The sequence below is a fragment of the Saccopteryx leptura genome, chromosome 4 (assembly GCF_036850995.1).
Source record: "Saccopteryx leptura isolate mSacLep1 chromosome 4, mSacLep1_pri_phased_curated, whole genome shotgun sequence".
NCBI classification, from domain to species: Eukaryota; Metazoa; Chordata; class Mammalia; order Chiroptera; family Emballonuridae; genus Saccopteryx; species Saccopteryx leptura.
Window position 1 is genome coordinate 126,562,176 of NC_089506.1, and position 17,549 is coordinate 126,579,724.

Consider the following 17,549-nt stretch of genomic DNA (forward strand, 5'->3'; position numbering starts at 1 on the left):
AATCAATGAACAACTAAGGTGTCACAACGAAAAACTAATGATTGATGCTTCTCATCTCCGTTCCTGTCTGTCCCTATCTATCCCCCTGTCACTGTAAAAAACAAAGAATTTAGCCTGACCAGTGGCGCAGTGGGTAGAGCGTCGGACTAAGACGTGGAGGACCCAGGTTCGAAACCCCGAGGTCGCCAGCTTGAGTGTGGGCTCATCTGGTTTGAGTAAGGCTAACCAGTCTGAGTGTGGGGTCACTCGCTCTGCCCCCCCCCCACACCCAGGTCAAGGCACATATGAGAAAGCAATCAGTAACTCAGGTGCTGCAACGAAAAATTGATGCTTCTCATCTCTCTCCCTTCGTGTCAGTCTGTCCCTATCTTTTTCTGACTCTGTCAAAAATTTAAAAAAAAAATTTTTAGTAGAACACCTACCTGGTGAGTATGCAGACTGCAGCTTGCACTCTGAGGATGCATGAAACTGCAGGCATTCTGGGATCCCTTGGCAGTTTGTATCAAGTTAATCCACATGACTTAGCAACCTCACTCTTGATAATTTACCCAAAACAAACAAATATTTATGTTCACCAGCAAATATACCTGAATATTATTTTTTTTAGAGTGAGAGGAGGGGAAGCAGAGACTCCCGTATGCGTCCCAACTGGACCCACCTGGCAAAATCACTAGGGGCGATGCTCTGTTGCAACCGGAGCCATTTTTTTAGCGCTTGAGGCAGAAGCCATGGAGCTGTCCTCAGCACCCCAGGCCCACTTGCTCTAATGGAGCCCTGGTTCCATGGAGGGGAGAAGAGAGAGACTGAAGCAACAGGGAGATTATCATCTCCCAAATCTGGAAACATTGCAAATAGCTTCAGTGACTGAAAGAATAAACAAACTGTGACACAGTAGAATGTTACTTAGCAATGGAAGGAATTCTCAAAGGTCTTACCCCTAGTCAAATAAGTCATATGCACAAGGCTACCTACTCTTTTATGGGCTGAAATACAGAATTTTGAACCCTGCTATCTGTGACTATGTGTGGACACAGGGTGAGCTCTACTCCAACAATGGGTGTACTTTTAAGAGGAGAAAAGGGCACAAACACACAGAGGTAGAGGTTGCCATGACCCAGCTCCAAGCCAAGGATGGCTGGCAACCACTAGCAGCTAGAAGAGGCGACAGACTCCCTCCGTGCCCAGAAGGAACCAACCCTACCAACACTTTGGTTCAGACTTTCAGCCTCCAAAACTGTTTTTTTGTGTTTTTTTTGTATTTTTCTGAAGCTGGAAACGGGGAGAGACAGTCAGACTCCTGCATGCGCCCGACCGGGATCCACCCAGCACGCCCACCAGGGGCGATGCTCTGCCCACCAGGGGGCGATGCTCTGCCCCTCCAGGGCGTCGCTCTGCCGCGACCAGAGCCACTCTAGCGCCTGGGGCAGAGGCCAAGGAGCCATCCCCAGCGCCCGGGCCATCTTTGCTCCAATGGAGCCTTGGCTGCGGGAGGGGAAGAGAGAGACAGAGAGGAAGGAGGGGGTGGGGGTGGAGAAGCAAATGGGCGCTTCTCCTATGTGCCCTGGCCGGGAACCGAACCCGGGTCCCCCGCACGCCAGGCCGACGCTCTACCGCTGAGCCAACCGTCCAGGGCCTGAGTTAACTTTTTCTTGTGTTAAGCAGCTCTACAGATTAAGTCTGGTTGCCAGGAGCTCAGAGGTGGGGCTGGGGTGGCTACAAAGAGAGTGTGAATGCTAGGGCACTGTGGCTACACACCCTATCCATCTGTCAACACATAAAACTATACAGCCAATATGAAAGTATGAATTTTTTAAAAATTAAAAAGCTACAATTATCCCCTTCTCCAAGAATTATTGGCTGGTGTTTAGGTCTGGGCCCTTCGATGTGTGTACTGGTGCAGTGCTGGTCTTATCCCCCTGACTGTGGGGCTATGGTTTAGAGCTGGGATCATTTTGGAAAATGAATCTTGAAAAACTGTCTCCTCCACTCCAACCATTGCTGGCTTGTTGTCCCAGCTGTACGTTTTAAAGACCCTACAGTTAAAAAACAAAGAGCAGTGTTTACAACATGGATGAAACTTGAAAGCTTTATGCTAACAGGAAGAAGGCAGACACACAAGTCACACATTGTATAAAATGTCTAAGACGGGTAAATCTTTTGATGGAAAGGGAGTTGGTGTTGGCAGCAACTAGGGGAGGGGGGAACACAGAGACTACTAATGGGTCTGGGGGTCCTGTTTTCTTGTTGTATTATTTTGTGTGTGAGAGAGGGAAGACAGGGACAGACAGGGAGAGAGATAAAAAGCATCAATTCTTCATTGCGGCACCTTAGTTGTTCACTGATTGCTTTCTCATATGTGCCCTGGGGGCTACAACAGACCAAGTGACCCCTTGCTCAGGCCAGCGACCTTGGGTCCAAGCTGGTGAGCTTTGCTCAAACCAGATGAGCCCGCACTCAAGCTGGAGACCTCGGGGTTTTAAACCTGGGTCCTCCACATCCCAGTTTGATGGTCTCTCCACTGCGCCACCACCTGGTCAGGCAGGGGTTGGGGATGGTCCTGTTGTTTTTGAGTGATGAAAACATCCTAGAACTAGATGTTCACACAATGTTCTAAGTGTACTTAATGATACGTACTTCTTTAGAATGGTCAAAATGATCATTTCTTGGCCTTTTGGCTAAGATCATGTGTAGTATCTGTTCTTAGCAGTGTAAAATGGTTCAACTCATCAATTTTGTGTGTGCTTTACCACAATAAAAATAGTTTCATCTGGAGGACTGGGTAAAACCATGGTTTACACAGTGAGCCATGTGACACCAACAAAGATATGACCTAGCACACTGGCTCCTGGAGTTGGAGTATGTCTGGCTGCCACTTCAGTTGCTTCCTTTGTCAAGTGAGGCTTCACCTTTGTCCCATTGAAGATCCCTGTAGAATCTGGTAGGAGACAGATCACACCCCCTACACACACACAATGTGCTGTTCTCAGGGCTCACAGAAACACCCTAGCCCACCCCCGCTTTGAGCCAGTGGGACACTTCAGCTCATCCTGAGCACCCGGCCCAGCATGCTAGGGTATGATCACAGACCACCAACAGAGCAGTTTCATCTGAAGTCAGTCAGAGCCAAAAGCCTGAAGCAGAATTTCACTAAGTACTTCAGAAGAGCTTTGTTCCTGGATACCAAAGACATTATATTCAAACCCTAGCATGGCTGCATTTCCTATGGAGCTTCTCCCTGCCCTCCCATTAAAAACGAACTATAAAACCAGCCAGAGCAGATGAGGGACACTACCTGACCTCACCTCTATGATGGTCTTAAACCGAGGTTTTTCCCATCTCTGGGTGCGATGGGAGTAATCTCCCTGGGGCCACAAAGGCTGCAGGGTTTTGTGCTGACAAAAAGGAAGCAAGACTATACCACAGGACATGCTCTCACGCTGTGGACGGTACCAGAGTGTACCTCATGGGTCTACTCTGCCTTCCTCTCCATGAACTGAGACACCCACGCCTCCTTTATGGACATTTTCCTCATTTTAATGTCAGCTTAATGCACTAGATTGTACTTGGGGAAAATATAAACCAGTCATTATACAGATGTGAAGGATGCCTCCTACACCCCTACCCAAAGTTATATCTGAAGTGTTAGCTGAGTAAGCACGAAACCTGCAAGGCCACCCACCACCATGTGAACAAATGGAGTCCAGGCTGGCCAGGCAATAAAATATGCTAATGAATGTTAATTTCTTCGACTCTGATACCCAAGGGGGAACACAAATGCCATGCCATCACCTGTATGGGTGGCAGGGTGCCCTGCAGCCTTGACTTCCACCAGGTCCTGCCACAGCAGCCCTAACAGACCGTGAACCTGGGGCATCTCTGGAGCCTACCTGACTGAATTCTCAAAATTTGGGGCTTGGTTTTACAACATACAATTCTTTTCCCTTGAGGGGTACAAAATTAGTCACTTTTATTTAAAAGAAACATTAAAAATAAGTGTGCAAAATTAAAGTTCATGATTAAATACACATAAAAGGAACATGCATACTTTACACTGAAACCCACAAAGTTAGCTGATTACATGACAGTAAAAGAACTGGCAAAATGGAGCACTTGCTGATTTTAAATGTTTGCAACCTGAAATCAAAACCACAAATTAGGTTTCTTTAGAGGGACTTTACAAAAATCAAATATAGACCTCAAGTAGCACTAACAATACTGAGCCCATAAATTACCAAATATTAAAAAAAAAGTCATGTACCTTTCATTCTCAAAATGTTAGTGCACAGCTCATTTTATAAATGTTGGGGAGAGAAAAAGAGGTGAGACAGGGAAGTGGAAACATCCAACTAAGGCATCCCATTCCGCTTTAAGATGTCAAACATTTCCCTTCACATCCTCTCAACTAAATGATGCTTTCTTCTCTGACTAAATTTTAAAGTCTATGCATTACTCTGTTCCCTACAAACAGGGAAACTTGGTTTTTATCCAGAGGTTCACCAGGACACCCCAGGTGATGCACAAAGCGCCCTCCTCACTACTCATTGGGTAGGCCTGGTGTTTGCCTCAATTCCAACAGCTCCAACAGCAAGACGGGACGCCAGCACATGTGCATACATGACCAAACCACGGTTACAACAGGCACGGGGAGGACCAGGACGCAGGACTCACAAGGGAAATGCCCACCTGTGTTCTCTAATACAGCTGTCTCTTTTCTTCACGTTCAGATGGGAGAAAATTTCTTTCTCCTTTTCTAAGGCAAGCTGCTGGTATTATTCTTTTTAAATCTGGTTATAAGAACTAAAATTTATATATCGGTTCATTTCCCCATGATAGACTCAGCAAAAATGATGGAATCTATTGCCAAAAACAAATTTTGATTTGTCCATCCTTTTCTCAACCTAGTCCCTAGGTTTTTATGGAGCCCCAACTGCAGGTGCAAGGAAGCAGTGAGTCATTAATGCTAGCATCACAGTTGAACTACATACAGGTAGCAAGCCAGCAGGTGGGCTTGGGCTGCCGAGAGCCACTTGAGTGTCCATGGTGCCTCGATGATTATTCTTCCTTTAATACTGAAATGCAAAGCCTTGCTTTGGAAACAGAGAACCGCATATGGCTTTGAGACCAAGGTCCCTAGGCAGTCCCTCCAGCCCATCACCCACAGGCCCTAGGGTGCTGGAACTAGCCCAGGATCATTTGAGGGGCACACACAGCACTTCAGAGGCATTCGGCCGTGGGTGTGGATTGCACTCCAGGTGAAGAGTCACAGTTTGTCATCGGTCATTTCTAGAAACTGTGCATAGACATCCCGGATGCACTCTCCTTTAGGGTTGAAGAGGAACTTGTAGTAGCTGCCATCTGCACAAATTGCTGCAACAGAAGAAGATCATTTTACTCATGTTTCTTCTCACAGTTAAAAGCAAGCAGCCCTTGCTCAGCCTAACAGCAAATGGTCTTATGAAGCACTGACCAGGTTACTTGTGGACAACCATGGACTTCCCTTCCTTACCGAGTATATACATGGCCAAGAATCCCAATTGTGTCTGAGGGTGTTTGCAACAGGAAAAAAACCCTTTGGTATCAATTCAACAACCAACTCACCTGTCCCTAGGGTTTTCTGGGAAACCCTGACGAGCAAGAAGCTGGTAGCATCCCACATGGCTGTGCAGACCCTGAGTGGGATGCACAGTACCCCAGGAGAGAGGAAGGGACGGCCAGCAGAACTGACTTAGTGCCAATAGCGTGGGAGGTGGGAATGGCTTGTCATTCTTGTCTGGAAGGACCACTTACCAATGACAGCATTTGGCTCTGTTCCAAAGGCACAAATGCATGGTGAGCCTGAGGGAACCTGAAACTTGGAAAAACTCCACTTGGAACTGAAGTATTTTGGAAGGAAACTGGCTGATGCCAAACTACGAGGACAAGGAAGAAAACAAGTGACGTTCACATAACAAAGTTAAAGATACAGCTTGAACAGTCTTAGTTTCAGTAGTTTGAATTCTAGTTTTGCTTTTAATTTCTTTTTCACATAAAAAAATAAGTCCTTACAAATGGCTTTATAATAAAAACAGAAACCATCAGCACTAGGTAAGGGCACAAGTTTCTAGTGTTACTAAATTAATTTTCTGAACACAAAGACAGCCATGGGAGTTCAGAATCAAGCTCTAATCATTAGCAAGGTGCCTAGCCCCTCAGCAGACACTTTTAAGGACTGAACAAAGGGAAGCAAAGGTTCCCCCGTGTTAGTATTACATTGTCTGCACTGGTTTTCAGTAGATGTGCTTGCTGAAGTGAGTACTGCACTGGTTTTCAAAAAAATCAAACGAGCGACCATGAAAATGACTCCACCACCACTTCACACTGAAGTGGCCCACACTACAGCAACAGTCCTTTTCATTCGTAGAGCCCTACCTAGACTGTTTATTCCTTTTTGGATCTTCAGCAGCAAAGATGTGCACGGTGCCGTGATCACTGGACACACAGATGAGGGATGCGTCCTGATTGAAGTTAATGCTGCAGAGAAATCAGATGCTTGGGTTTCGTGTGTATGCAGAGAAGCTCAGCCGCAACCCCAGGACCAGCCACTGAGCTGATGCCTGCCATCTTGGCCTTCTCGTATGCAAGACAGCAAACCCATAGTGCTCACCACAGAAGCACGGAGTCAAAGCCACTACACAAGCCAGCATGTCACAGCACCCTCCCTGGGTACATGGACATGGCTGTGTGCCAGGGATAGGGAAGGGCTTCCTGCAGAGCAATTATAGTCCTGGGAGCCCTGAGGCTGCCCCCACATGCCACCAGGTAAAAAAAAAAAAAATCCAATTCTCTGACCCCCTGCCACCTGGAAGTGCAGGCTGCCCCTTTGGAAGCCGACATCAGATGGGCTACAGAGGCACCAGCTCTGCTGAAGGAGCTGCTGAGTACAGACAAACAGGAGACCAGACTGCATCCCACATGACTCACAGATACACTCACTACATTTATACATGAATTAAGCTTTTAACTCATAGACCCAAATGTTGCTCAACACCTACAAAAGCCACAGATAAAAAGAATAAAATCCCGCCCAGACAGGGGTCCAGCCACTTCAGTGCTGCAGACATGGTGTGGCAACAACAGCGAAGAAAGCAGCTCAGTCTCTCAGGAGACTGAAGTAATTACAGATGAGCCAACATGGTCTCTAATATTAAAAATAAGCTGGAGGCAAAGTGAAGAGGTAAAATAAAACTGGCCAATATTGATAACTGCTGAAGCAGGGCAATAGGTTAATGGTAATTATAATAGTCTTTCTACTTTTGTGTCTATACCCAAATAAATGTTAAAATTAGTCGTCTGACTAGGTGGTGGCACAGTGGATAGAGCATCAGACTGGGATGTGGAGGACCCAGGTTTGAAACTGAGGTTGCTGGCTTGAGCGTGAGCTCACCAGCTTAAAGTGCGGGGTCACTGGCTTCAGTGTGGGATCATAGACATGACCCCATAGTTACTGGCTTGAGCCCAAAGGTCGCTGGCTTGAGCAAGGGTCACTCGCTTGGCTATAGCACCCCAGTCAAAGCACATATGAGAAAGCAATCAATGAACAACTAAAGCGCTGCAATGAAAAGTTGATGCTTCTCATTTCTCTCCCTTCCTGTTGGTCCCTATCTGTCCCCGTCTCTGTCACAAAAATAAATAAATAAATAAATGTTAAAATAAGCTGAAATGCACCCCACCCAACATAGCACAGCTGCCTCCTGCCTGCTTCCCAGGGGGTTTTGACTGTCCCTCCAAATCACCCAGGGCCCATTTCAGTGCATCAGCCCAAAGCAATGGCATTGTCGAGGATGAAATAGTGGTCATGCTTACCAATAAATATTAGCTGCTTGAGATCCTCTTCGTAGTTCCTGGATTAAATGCCCTGATGAAGTATCAAATATTCTTATAAGGGTCCCCTTTGAAAAACAGTGAAGTGTTTCATTACCAAAGATTCACAATTAATTTTTTGAAGTGATTTATGTTCACAAACCCACTAGCCCTTCTTCCAAACTCACCCACTTCATCTAAAACCCAACTTTCCCTCCACTGCTCCAAAGAATATGCTGGTGGCTCTTTAGTCCAACAGCTCTGGGCAGGGGCCAGAGAGAATGAGGCAGACTTGGAACTCTTCACTAACGTTGGGCACCTGCTCCCCTGGCAGACCCCAAGAGAACACCTATGCCAGGCAGACCTGTCCTTCAAGTGTCACAGGCTTATCGTCTAGAGAAATGTCACCTTAACTGTAACTCCCACAGCCAATAGGGAAAAGTAATGCTGCAATTATGCCAAGAGGAGGCATGACCAGGTCAAATGACTTCTGGTCCAGCTCTGTCAGCTACAACTTGTTTCCTGCAATCCCACCTGTCAAGTCATAAGGGCTGCAAAGACGACTCCAGGAGGCACACGACCTCCTCAAGAGCAGGGACATGTGCTTACTTTTTCAGATGCAGTTGCAATTCTTGTTCCCTGTAGGTTGAGAGCAATGCAGCTCAGAATGCCCTCATGGGCAGGAATGTCCACGGGTGGCTTCTCGGTGCTGGCCAAGTCTACAAGCTGCACGTGGCCTGTGTGTGTGCCCGGGAAAGCCAGGAGGGAGTTGTTACTATTTGGGCACAGGACACAAAGGCCTAAACAGAGACAGAGATAAACCTGTCAAGGATTCACAACCATTTTCAAAGCCTCTCTTTCACCACATGCAGAGAGCCTTGCCCAGATCTGCTCTCTGCTCTCCAGTTCCCAAAGAAAAATTAAGAATTACTAAGTTTCTGTTTATATAGAGGCTCAATCAAAGCTACCTCCAATGACACCGTCTCACAATTGGAAACATTCGTTGAACTTAATTTTTTGAGAGACAGAGAGAGAGAAATGAAGGAAGAGAGGGGGAGGAGAGAGATGAGCAGCATCAACTCAGAGTTGAGTCATCTTAGTTGTTCACTGATTGCTTCTCATTGCTGATTTTTTTTTTTTGAGAGAGAGGGAGACAGACAGGGACAAACAAACAGGAAGTGAGAGAGATGAGAAGCATCAACTCATACTAACATCACCTTAGTTGTTCATTGATTGCTTTCTCATATGTGCCTTGAATGGGGGCCTCAAGCCGAGCAGTGACCCCTTGCTCAAGCCAGCAACCATGGAGTCATGTCTATGATCACATGCTCAAGCCAGCAACCTGCACTCTCAAGCTGGTGAGCCCATGCTCAAGCCAGATGAGCCTGTGCTGAAGCTGGCGACCTTGGAGTTTTGAACCTGGGTCCTTAAGAGTCCCAGGCCGATGCTCTATCCACTATACTACCACCTGATCAGCTCATTGCTGAACTTGTGAATAAACTATCAAATCTCTGTCTTGCTTGACCAGTGGGGGCAGAGTGGATACAGTCAACCTGGGATGCTGAGGTCCTAGGTTCAAAATCCTGAGGTTGCCGGCTTGAACGCAGGATCAACATGATCCAAAGATCACTGGCACAGTTAGAGCCCCCTATCCTCAAGGCACAGATGAAAAGCAATCAATGAACAACTCAAGTGATGCAACTACAAGTTGATGGTTCTTATCTCTCCCTTCCTGTCGCTCTCAAAAACAAAACAAAAAACTCTTTTTCGTGGTGTCAGCCACTATGAGAATGCAAAATAGTAAAATCAGAAAACTGCTCCATTAACAATAGCAAAAGAAAACAAAGTAAGAATAATCTCAACAGTAGAGAGTGAGACCCTGTGACACACTGCAAAGGGGAACCTAGGTTTGCTGGGTGGAGCTGCACTATGATCACTGGATGAAATCTAGTGACCCTCAGTGCAATCAGTTAACATCTCTGCAGGCTTTTTAAGAAGAAATAGATAAACTGATACTAATAGAAGTAAAGGCAGCCCTGGCCAGTTTGCTCAGTGGTAAGAGCATTGGCCCAAGTGTGTGGATGTCCTGAGTTCAATTACCAGTCAGGGCACACAGAAGAAGCAACCATCTGCTTCTCTACCTCTCCCCCAACTCTACCCCTCTCCCCTCCTGCAGCCATGGCTCGATTTGTTCGAACACATCAGGATGGCTCTGTGGAGCCTTTGCCTCAGGTGCTAAAAATAGCTCGGTTGCGAGCATGGTCTCAGATGGGCAGAGCATTGGCCCCAGGTGGGGGTCACCAGGTAGATCCCAGTCAGAGCACATGCAGGAGTCTGTTTCTCTCTCTTCCTCCTCTCACCTGGAAAACAAAACAAAACAAATAAACAAAAGAAGGAAAGGCAAAGATCCTAGAATAGCCAAAAATTTTTTTGTGAAATAAGGACAGGATTGGAGAACTTAACCAATTAATTTCAAGAGAATATTTTAAAGCTCAAGAAATCAAGGCAAATTTGGCATTGGCATAAGGCCAGAACCACAGACCACTGGAACAGAATAAGGAATCCAAAAAAAAAATCTTACATTTAATTTCTTCCCCCTCCAGAGACAGAGAGTCAGAGAGAGGGATAGATAGGGACAGAGAGACAGGAATGGAGAGATGAGAAGCATCAATCATTAGTTTTTCATTGCGTGTTGCAACACCTTAGTTGTTCATTAATTGCTTTCTCATATGTGCCTTGACTGTGGGGCTACAGCAGACCAAGTAACCCCTTGCTCAAGTCAGCGACCTTGGGTCCAAGCTGGTGAGCTTTGCTCAAACCAGATGAGCCTGCGCTCAAGCTGGCAACCTTGGGGTCTTGAACCTGGGTCCTCTGCATCCCAGTCCAACGCTCTATCCACTGCGCCACCGCCTGGTCAGGCACATTTAATTTTTCTAACCAGAATATATAACAAAGTCTTACAACTAAGTAATAAGATAAATACTTTTAAAACAAGCAAGACTTGCCTGACCAGGTGGTGGCGCAGTGGATAGAGCGTCAGACTGGGATGCGGAAGACCCAGGTTCGAGACCCCGAGGTTGCCAGCTTGAGCGTGGGCTCATCTGGTTTGAGCAAAAATTCACCAGCTTGGACCCAAGGTCGCTGGCTCAAGCAAGGGGTTATTCAGTCTGCTGAAGGCCCGCGGTCAAGGCACATATGAGAAAACAATTAATGAACAACTAAGGTGTAGCAATGTGCAACGAAAAACTAATGATTGATGCTTCTCATCTCTCTCCGTTTCCATCTGTCTGTCCCTGTCTATCCCTCACTCTGACTGTCTCTGTAAAAAAATAAAATAAAATGAATAAAACAAGCAAGACTTGAAGATACTTCACAAAAGATATGCAAATAGCAATAAAACACATGAAAAAATACTCCCCATCATAAGCCCTCCAGGAGATACTATTACCACCCAAAACAACGTCTCAAGTTAAAAAGACTGATAATACCAAGTGTTGACAACTGGAATTCTCCTAAGTCACCAACAGATGTGCAAAATTGGACACGGCCACCTTGGAAAACATTTTTAATTTTCTATAGAGTTAGACATGTGTTTATAATACGACCCAGAAATTATATTCCTCAGTATTTACCCAGGAGAAATGAAGAAATATATCCACACACAGATTTGTATGTCAAGATTCATAGCTTTTAATCAAGCCAAAAAAACTTGTATGGATTAGCAACTCTGGCAAATCCATGCCACAGACTATTAGAAATAAAAAGGAGCAAAGTAATAATACACATGGAGGAATCTAAAAAACATCAGGCTAAAAGAAAGACACCAAACAAATCTGAAAAGGCAAAACTTGAAAGTCAAGTAGGGGAGGAGAACTGACTGCTTGAGGAAACTTTTTTGGGTGATGGAGCTGTTTGTCTTGATGATAGTGGTAATTATACAACTCTTAACAATTACTAAAAGTTAACAAGTGATATCCTTAAAATGAGTAAATTGTATCTCAAAAAAGCTAAGAGAAAAAAAAACCCCAAAAATTTTAAAAGAAACTAAGCTGATACACTGAATAACAGTCAGACACAAGCAATCCTCCCTCCAGAAGAAAAAGCCTCAGAATTTAATAAAAACCAAATTCCAGAGCCCACCACAGAGCTCCCGAATGGCTGACAATCACCCTGAAAAAATCCTGTGAAGGTCCATGATGCTGACAAAGGTGAGGTCTGAGAACCACTGCCTAGGAGGCCGACCTTTGGGAACAGGAGCATAAGCAACATCTGGGAAAGGTCTCCCAGGAGGTAAAAGGACCAAGGGAAGGGTGTGGAAGGAGAAAACCCACGTCTTCCAGACCCCAAGTGCCCAATACAGCTCAAGACCATGTCACCACAGCAAGACTCTGGGGCAGACCAGCATGGAAGTCGCATCACTCCTCCTTTGAATTTCTTACCTTTAGGGTTATAGCAGGTTTCAAAGACATGCAATTGGTGGGGATTGTGTGTAAATGTAAACACCTTAATCATAGAGTCCAAAACAACCACAATTCTGGAAAGAAAAAAAAATCAGAATTTCTCTAGCCAAAAGCAAGAAACATTTTGTGTATCTGCTCTTATCATTTTGAACTTCAGAAACTCCGAACACTACAAACAAAAGGAACATTCTTGCTTGAATCAAGGGTCCTTGTGAGCAAGCGCCTTGCCTGCGTAGAGTCTGGCTAAACCTTTCTGAGATTTAAAAAAAAATTTATTGACTTTTGAAGAGAGGGGAGAGACAGAGAAAGAAAGGGGGAGAAGTGGGAAGCATCAACTCTCATATGTGCCTTGACCAGGCAACTCCGGGGATTCGAACTGTTGATCTCAGCATTCTAAGTCAAGGCTTTATCCACTGTGCCACCACAGGCCTCTGAGATTTTTTTTTTTTGTATTTTTCTGAAGTTGGAAACGGGGAGGCAGTCAGATAGACTCCCACATGCACCCGACCGGGATCCACCCGGCATGCCCACCAGGGGGTGATCTTCCGCCTATCTGGGGCGTTGCTCTGTTGCAACCAGAGCCATTCTAGTGCCTGAGGCAGAGGCCACAGAGCCATCTTCAGTGCCCGGGCCATCTTTTTTTTTTTTTTTTTTTTTAATTTATTCATTTTAGAGAGGAGAGGGACAGAGAGAGAAAGAGAGAGAGAGAGAGAGAGAGGAGAGACAGAGAGAGAGAAGGGGGGGAGGAGCTGGAAGCATCAACTCCCATATGTGCCTTGACCAGGCAAGCCCAGGGTTTTGAACCGGTGATCTCAGCATTTCCAGGTCGAAGCTTTACCCACTGTGCCACCACAGGTCAGGCGCGGGCCATCTTTGCTGCAATGGAGCCTTGGCTGCGGGAGGGGAAGAGAGAGACAGAGAGGAGAGGGGGAGGGGTGGAAAAGCAGATGGGTGCTTCTCTTGTATGCCCTGGCTGGATATCGAACTCGGGACTCCCGCACGCCAGGCCGACGCTCTACCACTGAGCCAGCCGGCCAGGGCACCTCTGAGATTTTTTTTTTTTAATTTTATTTATTCATTTTAGAGAGGAGAGAGAAAGGGAGAGAGACAGAGAGGAAGAGAGAGGAGAGAGAGACAGAGAGAGAAGGTGGGGAGGAGCTGGAAGCATCAACTCCCATATGTGCCTTGACCAGGCAAGCCCAGGGTTTTGAACCGGCGACCTCAGCATTTCCAGGTCGACGCATTATCCACTGCGCCACCACAGGTCAGGCAACTAAAGCAATATTATCATCAAATAGTCCATCTAGAATAAGAACCAAGTACAACATGTGAGACAAATTACATTTCTGTATGTTTTCAGATACTTCTGGATAGTTTAGAAATGCTCCAGAATTTGTATTAGTAAGGGTCCCTAAATATTGACATCACTGGAAGTAACAAACCTAAGAATGTAGAAATAACATTCACCTGTTCAGTACCTCTGTCCTCCACAGCTGAGTATATGTAAATCATTTGAAATTAAATCCAAATTAATGAAGGCAATGGCACAGAAAAAAACCTGCTCCACAGGTCAGAGTCAATGATACCTTCTCTGAGGAGTTTCCAAATTTCCTTTACCTCCACATTGAAAACATTCATTGAGGCTGCTTTTGGAAAAGCATGGTTAAAAATTCATGTCCTTGGCCCTGGCCGGTTGGCTCAGTAGTAGAGCGTCGGCCTGGCGTGTAGGAGTCCCAGGTTTGATTCCTGGCCAGGGCACACAGGAGAAGCGCCCATCTGCTTCTCCACCCCTCCCCCTCTCCTTCCTCTCTGTCTCTTTCTTCCCCTTCAGCAGCCAAGGCTCCATTGGAGCAAAGTTGGCCTGGGCGCTGAGGATGGCTCCACGGCCTCTGCCTCAGGCGCTAGAATGGCTCCGATTGCAACAGAGCGACACCCCAGATGGGCAGAGCATCGCCCCCTGGTGGGCATGCTGGGTGGATCCTGGTTGGGCACATGTGGGAGTCTGTCTCTCTGCCTCCCTGTTTCTCACTTCAGAAAAAAAAAAAACCCCACAAAAACTCATGTCCTGGAACACTGAGGTCACCAGTTCAAAACCTTGGCCTTGTCTGGTCAAGACACATATGGGAGTTGATGCTTCCTGCTTCTCCCCCCTTCTCTCTCCCTTCTCTGTCTCTCCTCTCTCAAATGAGTCAATAAAAATCTTAAAAAAATTTTAAAGAAATTCAATTAAATGGATACCTATATAAAAAAAAACAAAACTCGTGTCCTCAGTCTGTACCTGCTGGATGGGGACAGTTCTCCTTGAAGAAAATGTTTAACTCATGTTCTTTTCTTCAACTAATTTCCAACCCCCTTTGTTCAGATTCTTCCAACCAGGGAATAGAATGTGAAATAGCTAACTTGTTACTAATCCCCCATCCCCCTTCATCCAGTCATCTATTTTTTTCCGACCATTCCTTAACCCCCTTACCCAATTATTGATCCCCATCTCTCCCTTCCACCTTGGTGTGGCCATTTAAACTAGCCAGTTGAGAAAGAATAAGATTGTACCAGGTCAATATTCCACCCAATGAAGCAAGACCCAGCATCCTAGGCCTGCGTTAGGGAAAAAAACAGAATTTTGCCTCTGGCCACACGCTTGCTGGCTGGCTTTCACTAGCGTAGTGATTTTCAACCTTTTTTGAGCCACGGCACATTTTTTACATTTACAAAATCCTGGGGCACACTACCTACCCAAATGACACAAAATGACACTCTAACACAGTACATATTATACATATAGTTAATAATATAGTTTCTAAATGTATTTATACTCACACTTGACCATGTCTCACGGCATATAGTGTGCCGCGGCACACTGGTTGAAAAACACTGCACTAGCGGCAGCACGCCCTTTTGCAGAAGTTCTTAAAGTTGCTTTGCGGAGGTATTTTGTCTCCTCGAGTCTTGCTTAATTCTGTCTCTAACACCCTGAAGGACTGAGAGTCACTGAGAGCAGTACCAGGCCAGGGGCCTGGTCCAGATATATTTTTCATGCCCACTGATGCCTTGCCTCTAAATAATCCTTGGAAGTCAATAAAACCCACTGCCTTCCTTGCAGCAATATAAATAATCCTTAAGTCGTTTGGATCATAAACTAGTTATCACATTTTTATACATCATTTTCCTGAATACTTTCTTCCTTCAAGATAAAGATAGTTCAGCCATCTTCAGAGAAAGTGACTATTCCAATTTTAAAAATTAGATACCAAACCTACCTATCTCGTCGCAATTTGACTGCCTTGACTTCTGTAGAAAATTCTATCTCAATAACTGTCTTCTTTTTCAGGTCATCCCAGATCATCACTGAAATAGAATTTATGAACACGGTAATATACAGACTTCCCTCACTACCCCACACCAAACTTTGAAAGACAGCAGACTTCCACCTCACTCTCCACCTCTAACACATTCTGAAGCCTGTCACCAGTAGACTCCAACTCAACAGTTCTCCAAGGTTTCCAAGGTCACTCAGGTCACTAGGCCCAGAGACCTTTTCTCAGGCCTCATCCTCCTCCATCTGCTCCAGCACTAGACTCTGATGACCATACCTGTTTTCCTCTCCCAACCTTTCTGTGCTCCCATCTCTGCCCCCAACCTCTAGTTTCTTCACTGACTCACACACACTGCTTCTAAACCAGAACATTACTGAGAGCTGACAGCACTGCTTTCCTGACCACACTCTCAACTTGGTGCTCAAGGTCCCTAGAATCTGACACCCAATCCACCTACTCCCTTCTTTCCCAGGTTTCTTTCCCTTCCCCCAACCAGTATCTAGTTTACAGGACAAAGTATATGGCTGTGATTGGTAAACTGTGCTGTTTTCCCTTATTTTAAAAGAGGCAGACCCTTTACACACTCACCCCCCAAAAAAACAATATTCTTAAACACAACTACACTGTTACACTGGTTTTTTTTTGTTCAGTGTGGTGACCAAATTAATGTTTCTATAAGTCAATGGCTCTCTGTAGGAAAATAACCTCCTTACATCTTGCTTTAAAATAAACTCATGATAGTTATGGTTATTAATCCAGAATAACCAGAACAAAATGAGGTCCAGAGGCAGTGTGCCCCCATTAAGCAAGCACTAACTAAAAAGTATAGGCTCTTTGACAATGGGATCAAGTGACTCCTGTATTACATGTCTTCTCCGAGAACATCAGAAACCAGACACTCTTTCTGGATGCTAGTTCTTTGTACTACACAGGACTACAGGGAAGACTGAATGGCCAGAGACATAAAGATGTTCTAAAATGTCCAAGAAACCACTACATGAGGAACAATTATTAAATGCATCGTGAATTTACCTTTGTTGGGAGGATATTTCGGCTTTTTCCCACCACCAACTAAAGCTAAATAGTTGCAGCGGAATAGCATTTCAACATGGCCAACTCCTCCTTCAAGAAATTCTGAAATAGTATTAAAAAGTAGTTAGTATGTATATTTTACAACTAAAAAAAAAAGATGAAACGCAACAATCAGCATTTAATTTTTAGTCGGCAATTTACAGCATCTAACTACCATCAGAAATGAGAACGGTGATGGGCTAGAAACGCTTCAGATATCTCTCGACATCCTGTCACCCATTCACTGTTTCCATGTATAAATGCTGAGCACACAGAACTGTAAAAGGCCCAGTAGCAAAATATATGAACTGTCTAAATTCATATTTTAAGGTATAGCAAAAGCTGTAAGCTAAAAAGGCAAGCTAAACATTTTAATGCAAAACTAAGGGTTTTTCCCCTAAGTATTTAAACACTTCCACTGAGCATTTGAAATGCTCAAAATGTTCATGAGTGCCTGACCTGCGGTGGTGCAGTGGATAAAGCATCAATCTGGAATGCGAGGTCACCAGTTTGAAACCCTGGGCTTGCCCAGTCAAGGCACATTGTGAAAAGCAACTACAGCGAGCTGATGTTTCCTGCTCCTCCCCACTTCTCTCTCTCTCTCTCTCTCTCTTAAAAAAAAATTTCATGAGTTACAGTAAGAGGAAAACAAATGTCAGCAGACACCCTCCAGGACAGAAGGGAGACGGGGCTCACTCAGGAACAGGACTGCGCCTCAATGAGAAGTGTGAGGCTGAGAGGGGCACCCCCACCATGTGGCTTGTCACAGAGCAGGACTGCCTCATCCAATCCTCCCCAACCTTGCTCTCTGGTCTGAAATGACTGTGAGCCCTTGGGATAGTGAGGGGACAACACAGGGCATGTG

General features: G+C 45.3%; 2 protein-coding genes and 1 pseudogene across 3 annotated transcripts in view; 2 read left to right on the forward strand and 1 right to left on the reverse strand.

Annotated features, from left to right (window-relative positions):
* FOXK2 (forkhead box K2) overlaps nucleotides 1-16,196 on the forward strand; it is an 80,451-nt gene extending 64,255 nt beyond the window's left edge. Inside the window, exon 9 of the mRNA XM_066381675.1 lies at nucleotides 15,628-16,196. Coding sequence (XP_066237772.1) covers nucleotides 15,628-15,653 — 26 coding nt within the window. The 3' untranslated portion in view covers nucleotides 15,654-16,196. The remainder of the gene's footprint in view (nucleotides 1-15,627) is intronic.
* Nucleotides 2,656-2,881, forward strand: LOC136404535 (U2 spliceosomal RNA; annotated as a pseudogene).
* WDR45B (WD repeat domain 45B) overlaps nucleotides 3,943-17,549 on the reverse strand; it is a 28,307-nt gene continuing 14,700 nt past the window's right edge. Inside the window, exons 3-10 of one of the 2 annotated variants that reach the window (XM_066381681.1) lie at nucleotides 16,646-16,747; nucleotides 15,557-15,644; nucleotides 12,279-12,373; nucleotides 8,449-8,576; nucleotides 7,843-7,928; nucleotides 6,409-6,510; nucleotides 5,788-5,909; nucleotides 3,943-5,367 (exon numbers count right to left, since the gene is read on the reverse strand). In XM_066381681.1, coding sequence (XP_066237778.1) covers nucleotides 5,261-5,367; nucleotides 5,788-5,909; nucleotides 6,409-6,510; nucleotides 7,843-7,928; nucleotides 8,449-8,576; nucleotides 12,279-12,373; nucleotides 15,557-15,644; nucleotides 16,646-16,747 — 830 coding nt within the window. In that variant the 3' untranslated portion in view covers nucleotides 3,943-5,260. Of the gene's footprint in view, nucleotides 5,368-5,787; nucleotides 5,910-6,408; nucleotides 6,511-7,842; nucleotides 7,929-8,448; nucleotides 8,640-12,278; nucleotides 12,374-15,556; nucleotides 15,645-16,645; nucleotides 16,748-17,549 lie in introns of both variants that reach the window. The other variant, XM_066381680.1, reaches the window with a different exon arrangement.